Genomic DNA, 13324 nt, shown 5'->3' with positions numbered 1-13324 from the left:
CATAGTTAAAGAATCAAAGAAAGTGAGAACTGGAAGAGTTGAGATCTTTTTTAATAACTTGAGGTAGCTTCCTGATAGTATAATCCCTTTGTATCCCTGAAAACCATTAATTTGTGTCTCACCCCTCTTTCTTTACCTGTGAAGATCAGCGAGAGGACCACAGAGCAATGGGGAGGGCTTTGTCCCTCTCCTGTTTATTCTGGAGGCCTCTGTAAATGGCATACCTAATCATTCCAGCCTGCACGGGCCTGTCAGTAAGTAACCTTCATTACTGCCCAAGGGGCCACATGCAGCTGCTAATGTTGAAGACAGAACAAAGAAAGCTACATGTCCCCATGAAAACAGCCATGTCTCTGCATAGCTATATTCACCTTATTGTATCCAGGAACCTAACAAATCTTGTGGGCATCGAATGCCCATTACATTGTAATTGTAGACAATCACTGTGAACCAGAGAATAGGACCCTGTCGGGGGTGGGGGGGGGGGGCAGGACGAGATGACAAGCTGGGGCTGGCCGCCCTGCAGAGCCTCCCTTCCGGCTGCACCTCGGCCGCCCTGACTTAGACAGCACTGACGGGAAAGCGGCCTGTCATTCTTTAAGAATGTTGGAGGGTCTGAGCCAGTTGTGCCTGAGCAGCCAATTAATGGCAGAGGTGACTGGGCTTTACGGTCTGCAGGAGAGGCCTCGATGGATGAACAAAACCTCTCTGTGTCCTAATTCTGAACACATGTTCCCAAGGTGTCTATTGTGTTGCTCGGAAGTATGAGCTTGCTTTTACAGTTGTTTCCTGGCTTCCAGAAAAGGTAAACAGTCTCATTTTTTCCCTGCACCTCCGCTGGAAGAAAAAACACTCGGTCCAGAAGGGTAAGGATTTGCTCAAAGCTCCTTACTTCTCGGTAAAAACACATTCCAAACCTCTGGGCTCATGCTGACTTCAAAAGTGCCATTGTGCCTCTAGGAACCTGTACTCCTTGTAGCAAAGCTCCAAGCAGCGAAGAGTGGGCGAGTGCAGGAAGCCCAGTGTCGCCAGAGCACAAGCACAGGTTGTGTCTTTCTTTCTAGCGCCATGTTTTCTGTAACGCCTTTCACAGCCAGCCACGCCCCAGAGATCAGGTCTGTCACCTGTCACCAAGAGTGTGATTTATCTGGCTATTCTGAAGACTTCCTGCAGGGTCACTGTACAATAGCTTGCATTTGTAGAGCGTCTTATAAACCCCAAGGAAAGCTCTCTTCAGTGCAGGAAGCTGGTCCTCCAAGAGGAGCTGTACAAAGGGGATGGTCCTAGGGCAGTGGTCAGCAAACTGTGGCTCGTGAGCCACATGCGGCTCTTTGGCCCCTTGAGTGTGGCTCTTCCACAAAATACCACGGCCTGGGCGAGTCTATTTTGAAGAAGTGGCGTTAGAAGAAGTTTAAGTTTAAAAAATTTGGCTCTCAAAAGAAATTTCAATCGTTGTACTGGTGATATTTGGCTCTGTTGGCTAATGAGTTTGCCGACCACTGTCCTAGGGTTTCTCCTCAAGTTGACCAAGAGGGCAGAGGGTCCTTGATTGCAGCCCCAGACCGTTCTACAGGGAGGAGCTTGCTGTAGTTTAGTGGTAACCCTCTGCGCTTCCACTGCATCTGGCTCATCCTCAGAAACCCCTCGAGCCTTAGGACCACTAATGGTGACTCAGAAGCTGCTGCTGATGTCTACTTTATGTGCCACTACAGGGTGGGGGTGGGGGTGGGGGCAAACTGCTGACAACTAAACCGTGTCACAGTGCTCTGAAACCTTGAATTGTGCGCTGCATCATGATTGCAGAGACGTTAAAGTGTGAAAAAGTGTGTGTCAGAACTGATGAAATATAGGTGCTGGGTTCTGCCCCACGGCGCCCTCTGACAGTTTGTCTCGGTGACAAAGCAATGATCAGTGGTGACATATTGGTCTCCTCAAATTCTTTTGGACATTTCATTGGCTCGGAATGTTGACAATCCAGTCCTCTTCTGTCAGCTTTTCCTTACCAAGGAGTAGCCACATTTTTCCCCCCTGATCCCAAAATGGGGATCAGTATTTTTACAGTGCCGCCTAACTCCTTAATGGAGTAAAAAGGCCAGCTCACATCTGCTTATACAGTTAAATGTGGAGAGTTCGAAGCCTCCAGGTCACTAGATGCCAGCTCATTTCATTTTTGTTTCCCAACTTCATCCACATAATAGACTGAGTCAGAGCTCTTGGACTTTGAGAAGCCAAGAAATCAGGATTTTACCCAAAGTATCAACTCTGCTTTGAGTCAAGGTAGTTGAAAATAAGCTTTGGATTCAATCTATCAGCCCTCTCCCTTTTGTTCCTTTTCTCCCTCCTTCTCCTGGCAGCTTCTTTCTAATCATCTCTGAGAGCTCTTCATTCCGCTCTGGATGTGAAGAAAGGGCCCGGAGGAGAGAAACCTCCAGGCATCACCAGAAAAGGAGCAGAGCTCATTGTTGTAGAATAAAAAGATAATGGCCAATTTGTCAAGAAGTGTTGACAAGAAAGATAAAGTTGGAAGTAATTAACTGGCTGACATGCTGGGAGTGATGTGCCTGCCAATAGCTCCCTAAATCAGCCAGAGCCTTGGAGATGTGACAGCCATTCATCATTTTTACAGCACATCTCTGACAGGCCCCTGGGTTGCACAAATCCAGTGCTTTGACATTTCGGGGCTGTGCGGTCCTCCTGTGTCTTATGCTGGGTTGTACTAGGGCACCCAGGTCCCGTGTCCACCCAAGAGGCGCCTGGAGGTGATGTGTAAAATGGGACAGCTTGCTTGGCTTATCGCTGAGCCTGGTGCTCATTCTCAGGGGACGGGCACTGATGTCTAGGGCTGACCTTGAAGACTATAGGACATCACTTAATGAGCATAGAGGTGCTGACCATGAGCTCCCAAGCAGCTCTCCTGGGGGCCTGGTCATCTAAAAGCGCCCCCCCCCAGCCAGCCAAGAGGGTACAGCACCCACGAGACTGGTTATATACACGAGATCTCTCAGCAGGATGAAATTAGTATGCAACCACTGAAAGTAATTATGAGGTAGGGAATGAATGAGAGTGCAAATGTCTGTATGTCCTCTTTTATTTTTATTTTTTGTTAATCTTCTCCCAAGGATATTTTTCCATTGATTTTTAGAAAGTGGAAGGGAGGAAAGGAGGAAGAGAGGCGGGGAGAAAGGGAGGGAGAGAAAGAGAAACATCGATTTGTTGCCTCCTGCATGCACCCAGACTGGGGCCAGGAATCGAACCTGCAACCCTTCGGTGCACGGGCTATCTCTCTAACCATTGAGCACACCAGCCAGGGCTGTATATCCTCTCGATATCCTAATTCATTGTGTTCTCCTGTCTGTCCCTCTTCATTGTCTTCCTAACACCCAGGTTCATTTGTAGGCTCTGGGTTTTAATATATGGATAGACAGTTTTCATTTGTTCTGTAGAATCACAGCTATATAAATTCTCAACTGGGTGTTCTCACTGGAATATGGAGTAGAATGTATACCCCTTCGTCCATGTTAAGACGGCAATGGGAATTGGTAACCACCAGCTTAGAAAGTTCTTGTGAGATAGCCCTCTGTTCCTTCTGGTCTCAGTACACATCGAGAGGAGATGGGAAATCTGGTCGACCTGTCACTTCTGCACACTGTTGTGGCACGTTGCTGCCCAGGCCTCTGTCTTGTTGAGCTTGTCTGTTGTCAGGTCTTTTCACACAGAGCAGCGTCAGTGGGGTCTGGTTTGTGTTGTTAGCGCTCGTTTGCTGTCGAGCGGGGCTTTGAACAGTTTGCCCTTTGTAAGGCTCCAGCATTAACAGGGAAAGACTGAGGGGCACACAAGGGAGTGTTTATAGAACTGGCTGTAGAAAGCTCCCAGCTGCCCCATAAAACGAGAGTTCCTCATTAGGGGGGCGCTTTTGAGCAAAGGTGATTTTTTTCCCGTGAGCCAAACGTCATAGGCCGTTTCCATTTGCTCTGTAAATTCAGAGCAGTCTCTCCCACTAGTCCCATAAAATCACATCTGAGTTTAAAAGGGGAACATTTCAAAGGACAGGCTTGTGTCACCCAAGTAGGCAGGAGACTGGGGACTTCGTAGCTAGGAACTACTGAGTTTCCATGGAGGCTAATTTATCCCACACATTGCAGTCTGGGCTTTGTCTGCCAGCCTGGCAGCCTTGAACAAGCTGCCTCGGAAAAGCTCGCGGTGGCAGCATGGCTGACTATTGCACTGGGAGACTTTAAGGCGCATTAGTACCTCCTGAAAGGAAATAAAAACTGGGCGATAGGAGCTTAGGGGCTGGAGGGGAGTGTCGCCATAATGTCAGTGAGGACGTTAAGATGAAGGTGCAGTAGGATTGCTTTCTCTTGAATGGCCAGTGAGAGAGAGAGAATCAAAACATGCCGTCCAGTGCTTTTATTCATTCATTTCACAGTTATTTACTGGGTGCCTACTGATGCCCAGAGTAGAAAACTAAGACAGTGTCCCTCCCATTGCGGAGCTTACAGTACACTCTGCGTTATTATTTAAGAGCCTTTCAAATGGTACAACTTTTTTTAAGGGAAAGGATAACATCCAATAGCCTGTGACCTACTGGGCCACAGTTTCTTCATATTAAAATGGGAATATAAATAATCGTGTCTGCTTCATGGGGTTGCGATAGCAAATGTAAGCATTTAGCACAGTGAGCTCTCAATAAATTTAGGTATCTTTCTGTTGTTGTTATAATACATTGTCTCCCATGATAGAGCGCCAGAAGTCGTGGAGGAAGGGGAAAAAGCTAAAGTCCCAAACAAAACGACAGACTCTTGAGCACCAAGAGTTTTTTACCTTTCCAGAACCTCCACGTCTGTGTTTGCATTCAACAGCAGCCTGTAGGTGCATTGGAGACCCCACGGAAGAAAGGGATAGTGAAGAGTAGCTTAGGGAGAAAGTCCTATGGGAAAGTAAAATAAAGACAGGAAGGAGGAAAGATTAAACGGGTGATAACCGCTGGCTAACTTAAAAATCTCTTTGAATAGTCAAAAGTGGGTGTGTACAGTCTTCTTCTTTCCTTCAGGTCTTCAAATGAGGAACTAAGAATTAATATTTGAAAGGGACTCTTCCTCAGACTGATCCCACTCATTTTTCATGGATGTATTTTAGTCCATTTAGTCAGCGTTGTAAGTCCTCAGTGATTGCCTTGCTGAAGGCCTAGTCAGTAGTCCCTGGAAGGAGCCCGCCCCTTTCTGTCTTTCCCCAGGGCTGTCTGCATCCTCGCCTGCCTCCACACACATTCAGGTGGGGAGGATTATGCAGATGACTTATTTGGCCTTTCTCTTAAAGAAGTGGGGCCATATGAGAAGTTTTCTTTTTTAATTCGCAAAGTTGAGGTGGAGGGATAGCCAAGCCATAGCAACAGTGAAGTAAAATTTGTATTTCTCCTCTGAGGCCTCCAGTCACTACTCCCTAATTTTGATCGGTTTTTGTAAAACTACTTTTAATGTGTAATGAGTGGGAGAGTGGCACGGGAAGAGACTGCCACTTGTTTTTGGTTTTGTGTTGCTTTATACCTGGTGAGGCAAACTTCGCTAATACTTGGAATGTTTTCTTGAAAATAGAATATGTTCCAGAACACAGGATTAGAAGATAGTTGTTGGCCCTGACCGGTTTGGCTCAGTGGATAGAGCATCGGCCTGCGGACTGAAGGGTCCCAGGTTCGATTCCAGTCAAGGGCATGTACCTTGGTTGCGGGCACATCCCCAGTAGCGGGTGTGCAGGAGGCAGCTGATCGATGTTTCTCTCTCATCGATGTTTCTAACTCTCTATCCCTCTCCCTTCCTCTCTGTAATAAATCAATAAAATATATTAAAAAAAAAAAGAAGATAGTTGTTGGAACACCTAGATTTTGATGTTTCATCCTTAGAGTTAACACCTTTTATTCAGGCAAAGAATACTTTATCTTCCTCATCAAAATAGTTTATATTCCTACCAGGACCATCCCAGTAGTCCACATTAGGACTATACATAATATATATAAAATATGTAGTTATTATTGACAGCAATACAATCATAGTAGGAGACTTTAATACCCCACTATAAAAAAAAAGAAAATATGTAGTTATTTATGTTTACATATGGTATGTTACATATTTGATTATAGTATAATAGATAACTGGTTTTCTTTTTTTCCTGCCTTCTTATGCTTCCAAAATCTTTACTTGATTCAAGGAACTAGATAACCACAAATCTGTACCCAGTGATATTAATATCCTTTAAGTTCCCCCAGCCCCATGTGAGCGAGCAACAACATTGAGAACCTGACTTCGGGGCCAGGAGGAATGGGAAACTGCTTCCCCGTGAAAGTGCGGTGGGGTTAGTCCCTTTGGGTTTGGCTTTTCCTTCTCAGCTTAGAAAACCTCTGTGAATTCTGCAGCAAAAAACCTGTGGAGAATGTTCTGGCTCACTGCTTTGCTTGGGCCAGAGCACTAAGGGGCCTGCCCAGTAGATCCCACATGGGGCTGCCTGTCTACTCCTGTTCGTAAAAGAGAGGGACCACGGTACTGTGACCTTCACCTCTGGTTACAGAGCCTGGTGTCTAGAGCTTGGACTATTGGACTGGTCCTCTACAGGATGAGTTTGGAACTTGATGATCTGCTAGTGCTGGCTCCAGCCTCAACCTAAGATGTATGTTGTTGTTTTTTTGTAAAAAGCATAAAACTGTTTCTAACAACTTTTCTATTCTTGGACAAAAACAGATGAAAGAAAAAGCACTTATAAGGGCCTGCTTAGCAATTTCATATCCATTATTCCATTGAATTCCCTGAACCCTGTGAAGGAGGTAGTATTAGCCCCACTTTATTTTATTTTATTTTTTATTTTTAGAGAGAGAAGAGAGGAAGGGAGAGAAACTTTTATGTGAGAGAGAGAGAAACATCGATCAAGCATCAGTTGACTGCCTCCTGCACGCCCCCAACCAGAGATTGAGCCCACAACCTGGGCATATCCTGACCAGGAATTGAACCGGCAACTTTTTGGTGTATGAGATGACACCCAACCAACTGAGCTACACTGGCCAGTTAGCCTCATTTTATAGATGAGAAATTTGAAACTCAAAATTAGTGACTTGGTTATGGTCACCCAGCTTAATAAGTAGCAGAATTGGACCTCCAGAAATGCAAATCCAAGTCTTTTGACTCCAAGTCCAAAGCTGCCTCACCGCCAACCTCACCTTAATAAAGAAGAGGCACGGTATTGCTTTGGTCATAGGGGGACTGTCCCCAGTCACTGAAGGCGTTGGGGAAAATCATTGCCCATGTGGGCCTTAGTCTCCTCAGGAGTAAAACGGGATTGAAAATACCTTTTCCTTCATTCTCTTAGGGATGTGTGAGGTCAAGGCAGTGAGAGTTTGGAAAGATTGTTTGAAATGTGCTTCATAAGAATGAGACATTAGATTATTACTTTCACAAATGTTAACTGCTCCAGTTCATCATATTTCTGGGCGGTTCCCTCTTGCTTTTATTGGAAGAGATGTAATGGTACTCAAGTTTTTAAAAATAATATTTATGTGCTCACTTTGGCAGCACATATACTAAAATTGGAACGATACAAAGAAGATTAGCATGGCCCCTGTGCAGGGATGACATGCAAATTCGTGACCCGTTCCATTAAAAAAAAGAAAAGAATAATAATATTTATAACAGTAATCTCTTGCCATATTACCACATTGAACCGAAAACCTGGAATTTCCCAAAACCGCTTAAAAATGAATCCTAGTCAAATAGTTTGTACTCAGGGCAGTAAACTGGATTCTTGCTTGTTAAACCAGTCTAGACTTCCAAGTTGGTCTGTCACATTTAAAAAAATGCTCCCTACCTGTGAACAGATATAATCATATTGTCCTTTGACTTGCTCAAGCCTGTGCCTTCCCTCCTAACTTCCTTTCATAACCCAAGCTTGGGTTTAGTGTTATGTTGGCTGCTGTTCACCCTCTTACATAGGTTCCCACTGGAACAAGGTCTAAGTCCTGCGCTCTCCTGCTCTCAGGACCATTTGCAGCCTCCCTGATGAACTGATTCCAGCCACCAGGCCTTCCTGCATTACTAGTTGCCCCAATATAGTTACAGTCCTCCAGTCCCTATTGGCCACATGCTGCCCGCAAGTGACATCAGCAAAGAAGGGTGGTGTTAGTCAAAGGCGTCTCTCTGCCAGAGACCAGGCCGGTAACGCTGAATGTGGTTCCTTCACAGCCTGCTGCAGAAGTAGGTGAGGGGGCATCTGAACTCGGAGGAGACGAGATGTCAGGGGAGCAGGCAAGGTGGCTGCACAGCCACAGTCCCCGGGGTGTGCTGTCATTGATGTGGGTGTCCCAGCCTCACTGTCATTTCTGTGTTGCCCACAGAGCCCAGTGATTTTTATTTATTTTGGTTATTCTTATTCCTGAAGGCAACTGGGGAGAAGAAGTAAGAGTTAAAGGTTCACGCCGAAACCGGTTTGGCTCAATGGATAGAGCGTCGGCCTGCGGACTGAAGGGTCCCAGGTTCGATTCCGGTCAAGGGCATGTACCTTGGTTGTGGGCACATCCCCAGTGGGAGGTGTGCGGGAGGCAACTGATCGATGTTTCTCTCTCATCGATGTTTCTAGCTCTCTATCCCTCTCCCTTCCTCTCTGTAAAATATCAATAAAACATATTTTTTAAAAAAAAGAGTTAAAGGTTCAAAGGTACCTCATCTGGTTCTGCTGTACAACAGGGACAATTTTGGACCCAGAGTGGCTAGTTTTTAAAAGGCAGACATGTGCTGCCTGACCTACAGTGTCTAAGAGGAAACCAGCCTGTGCCAGCTGGAGGAAGGGCCGAGCCGGCAAGCTTCTTGTCCACCAGCTGTGCCCACTCACAATGAGTATGCGATCAAGATGGAATCATTCAGGCTGAGCTTTCTGAGTGGTAATAATAATTGATTCTCTGCATCTGCAAGACATTGTTTCCAACATGCTGGTGAGCCACCTGCCCACAAATGACCCCATGCCTCCCATGCTCTGACATTTTGAGTATAACCACCTCATCCTTTTGTTTTCCCAGCATAAATAATAAGCTACAGCAGCCAGAGGCCGCTGCCGGGGTGTTGGAATATGCCATGAAACACTTCGGAGAGCTGGTAAGTGCCTCATTCCTTTTAGAAAAGTACGAGGTGGCAACCTGGCTAGGAATGTACTTGGCCACGACCTTGAGAAAGTTACTCTCCTTGTCATTTTTCTTATTGGTAACAGTCTGATGTAACTTACCTATACCTATACCTTAGGGACGAAGGAGACAGTGGCTCTATGGCCTCTATTCAAAGTGAACACAGATCCTGAAGACAGATTTATCAAACTCTTAGCATGCGCCTAGCCCTTTGCTCAGTGCTTTCTATACTTCATCTAACTCAGTCCTCACAACAGCTTCATGAGTAGGTATTACTGTTATCCCATTTTACAAATGGGACTATGGTCCCGACAGGATAACAACCTCGCCTGAGCTGGAGAGAGAATCAAAGGCAGAACCAGTACTTGAACCTGGGCAGTCTGGCATCAGAGCCCAGGTGTTTAGGCCTGACCTGATTTATCTTTGTGTCATCTATGGCAGCTGGCATTGCCACTGGCCCACAGTTAACACTCAGTACATCAGAATTGTACATGGCCAATTCTCCAGAAAAAATACACTATAATTTATACCTGATATTGAGTGATTGTTCCATTTCATTATTGCTTACATAGCTTCTTCTCTCCTGCCATCTTTGCCCTACCAATATTAAAATGTTTCCATTACTCTCTGTGGTCCTGGGAGGGTGCTTTGGTAACTTCCTAACCATATATAAAGCATCGACTTAATCAGCTTAGCATTGACTTCCTGGAAGGTCAGGGCGTTCTGGGTCCATATATTTGATAAGGAACCCTGCATTAGTAGTGTAGGTCACTTACTCTGGTTTGCTTTAATCAAGAGCCCAGTGTGTTAGAGTGAAGAAAAATGTGACTACTTCCCAGGCTTTTGCTTCACACAAGGACTGAACCCATTATGGGAATATTTTGCTGTGTTGAGCATAGATCTGTAACTAGACTAAGAAAGCATCTCTCCAGATGACAAAACAAAAAGGACTGTGTCCCATCCATCCATGCCACCGTCCTTGTTTGCAGAGGGAAAAAAGTTGGCAGAGAGGGCACTTAGGCACTCCACCCAGACAAAGATGTACTCTTCTTTGATAGCCTTCGAGCTCTAGACCACAGTGAGTGCTAATTTGACACCAGGATGCCACAGTCATCTGGTATTCAGGTGATCTCCCAACAGATGGTTTTTACCCCAGTGGCTGAGAATGCTAACCTTACATGAAAGTCCCTCTGTCTCCAGCTCCTAAAGGTGTCCATTAGCTTCAGGATTACTGCTAAACCCATGGTTGGTTTTCTGTTATATGTAGGTAGCTGAATCATATTAAACTTGACAATGGTTTGCTTTTTCTTGGCAGAGCCTGCGCTTTCTCAGCACAATTTATGTAACAGCAATCTCATTAGAATTTTGTGTGATTCATTGCTTAAACCTTATAGTTTCTGCAATCTATTGCACTTCAAAATATCCTGCCCCCTACCTGACCTGCTCCATATGCCGCTCCCTCTATTTTCTGCTTGTTCATACTGTGCGTGCCACACATTAGTCATTAGCCCCTCTTTCTTTTCCATCCCGTATAGAAATGCAAAACAGAAAATTCTCCAGTGTTACTTTTTAATTTAAGAGTTTTTAATTTCTCACTGTCTTTGCAGTCACTCTTTCTCTCTGAGTTTTCTCTTTCATGTTGAGGCATCTTCTAAACAGGCTTGGAAAATGAAGCTTAGGTAGTTTTACCTGCCACGGAGCCAGAGATGCCATTTTGGGAACCCCGCTATCCGCTGACATTGGAGAAAGGGCTGTGGTGGAAGCAGGATTAGTTCAGGAGCAGCAGAAGGGATTGACTGCTGAAATAAACGAGGGGAAGTACAAGTTAAGGACCTAAAATGGGAAGGACCTCCTTACAGAGGTTCAAAAAGAAAAGACCCTTTCAGTGAGCTTAGAAGAGTTGCTGTGAGTGGATATGGTACTCAAATATCTGTTTTATTTAGAAAGGAGAGAAGGGCAATAGGGGGAACTAATATGGGCCGTGCATTATATCATATAAATTCCACTTCGGAATCATACTGTTGTTAAAGAAATCCCTGGAGAGCCACTGCCCTGGTCTGGTAGAGAAATAGTCATTTACTAAGCTGGTGATGAAGCCCAGATAACAGACTGAGGTGGAGGGCAGATGGAGGGCAGACTGAGACATAAAACAGCCCCCTGACCATTTAGAGAGCCACAGTCTGCAGCACCTCTTCTCACGTGGCTGACACTGCGTTTCAGCGTGGCACACCATCTGCCCAGTGCTGGAATCCACCCTTTGGCCCTGACACTGGTGATGCTGCCAAGCACTGAGCAGGAGGGAACGTTGGATGGGGGACTTGAGGAGAAGGGGGAAAGGTTTTCCAAAGAATTTTAAGTGCTAGTGTTATGTTGTATTTTAAATTATTTCCTGGAAATTTAAAAATGCGTGAAGAGATGCAGTGAATCAAAAGCCTTTAAAAAGTGAGCTGTTTTCCTCCAGTAAATATGCAGATGTGGCCTGACTTTCTGGCCCCATCAAGCGAGCAGCTGCCATCCCTGCCATGTGGCCGCCATCAGCACTCCAGCAGATCAAGGCCTTGGCACCCTGCAGGAGCTCTGTTCGGGGCTTTCTGCTGTCCCAGATGGTTTCTTCTGTCCTCCTATCCCTGCACACTGGCATTCTGGTGGCTTCTGTAACTGGGCAGGAAATGATGGGGGAGGACATGACCTGACATCTACTCTCAGATTATTCCAGGATCATTCATTCCATCGGTGTGCCAAGAATGAACATTCCTATCATCACCCAGCATACCTCAAACATTCTGAAGTTCTTTTCAATCAAGGCCAAGACATACTGTGATAGGTGAAGTGTCATCCATACAACACAGCACCTTAGGAAAGAGTGTGTGGATTAAAACTGTGCCCCTCTTGCCGAAACTGGTTTAGCTCAGTGGATAGAGCGTCGGCCTGCGGACTGAAGGGTCCCGGGTTCGATTCCGGTCAAGGGCATGTACCTTGGTTGCGGGCACATCCCCAGTGGGAGGTGTGCAGGAGGCAGCTGATCGATGTTTCTCTCTCATGGATGTTTCTAGCTCTCTATCCCTCTCCCTTCCTCTCTGTAAAATATCAATAAAATACATTAAAAAATAAATAAATAAATAAAAATAAAACTGTGCCCCTCTTGTTCTCCATGCCTCACCATCGTCCTTCTTTTCCACTTGGCAGGAGATCCAGGCCACCTGGTATGAGAAACTGCATGAGTGGGAGGATGCCCTTGTAGCCTATGATAAGAAAATGGACACCAACAAGGATGACCCAGAGCTGATGCTGGGCCGCATGCGCTGCCTCGAGGCCTTGGGGGAATGGTGAGCTGCAGCAGGGTGATGACCGAGTGGCTGCTAGAGAAGTTGTCTTTGAAAGGCCTCCCCCAAACAGAGTTCTCTACGTTTGTTTCATTTGGTATTTTCCCATGAATGTTTCTGTCTCTGTTCTGTCTCAGTGCTAAATAGAAAAAAAGAAAACAACTTAGACTTGATCATGCTCTGGGACAGGACAGGCTTGGGTTGTGCTCTGGATCTGCACCTGCTCCTTCCATCTGCCTCTCGACCTTGAGTGACTGACGAAGACCGCCTAGGTCTTCTTTGTTAGCACTTGCCAGTGAGTTTAGGAAAGAACAACTGGCTGCCCTCTTCAGGTGCTTCAACTTTACTGAATGCTTGCTTATATGCCCAGCCCTATGCCAGGCTCCAGGTGTAAAAAAGACAGAAAACAAGGCCTCCGTTGTGAGATGGTGAGACAAGCACATAACAGATAGTTACTAAAGCCTGAGCGAACGGTGACCGTGGTATGAACTCGTGACTTCACAAGACCAAAGGCTGATCGTGCAGTTCCCCCTGGAAGAAGGGCCAAGGTTGGGATGCAGGTGAAGGAGAGTGAGGAGAGGGAAAAGGGAGTTCTAGGTAGAAGCAACAGTGGTGCTCAGTTGAGAACACTCACCTACGTCTTGGTTTGGGGAATTTATGGAGACTGTGAAGAAAAAAATGGTTTTCATTCTGTTTTCTAGCATCAAGTGCAGTTTTTTTAAATAATAAAAACAAGATGCCACACTCCAGTCATTAAATAGTTTAACTACAGTTTTAAATAGTTAAAATGCCATACCACCTTTTCTCATGAGCATATTATCTGATCTTCTGTTGGACATAGAATGGT

The 13324-nt window shown here is 45.6% G+C and overlaps 1 protein-coding gene across 2 annotated transcripts in view; it reads left to right on the top strand.

Moving 5' to 3' along the window:
* The window catches only part of MTOR (mechanistic target of rapamycin kinase), a 115473-nt gene that overhangs the window by 59196 nt on the left and 42953 nt on the right, over positions 1 to 13324 (top strand). For both annotated transcript variants that reach the window (XM_080657503.1, XM_080657502.1), the window contains exons 29-30: positions 9053 to 9128; positions 12341 to 12480. In XM_080657503.1, coding sequence (XP_080513629.1) covers positions 9053 to 9128; positions 12341 to 12480 — 216 coding nt within the window. The remainder of the gene's footprint in view (positions 1 to 9052; positions 9129 to 12340; positions 12481 to 13324) is intronic.

Source organism: Plecotus auritus (assembly GCF_963455305.1).
Source record: "Plecotus auritus genome assembly, chromosome: 2".
Lineage (NCBI taxonomy): Eukaryota > Metazoa > Chordata > Mammalia > Chiroptera > Vespertilionidae > Plecotus > Plecotus auritus.
The sequence above is the reverse complement of the archived record's forward strand: the minus strand, read 5'-3'. Positions and strand labels throughout refer to the sequence as shown.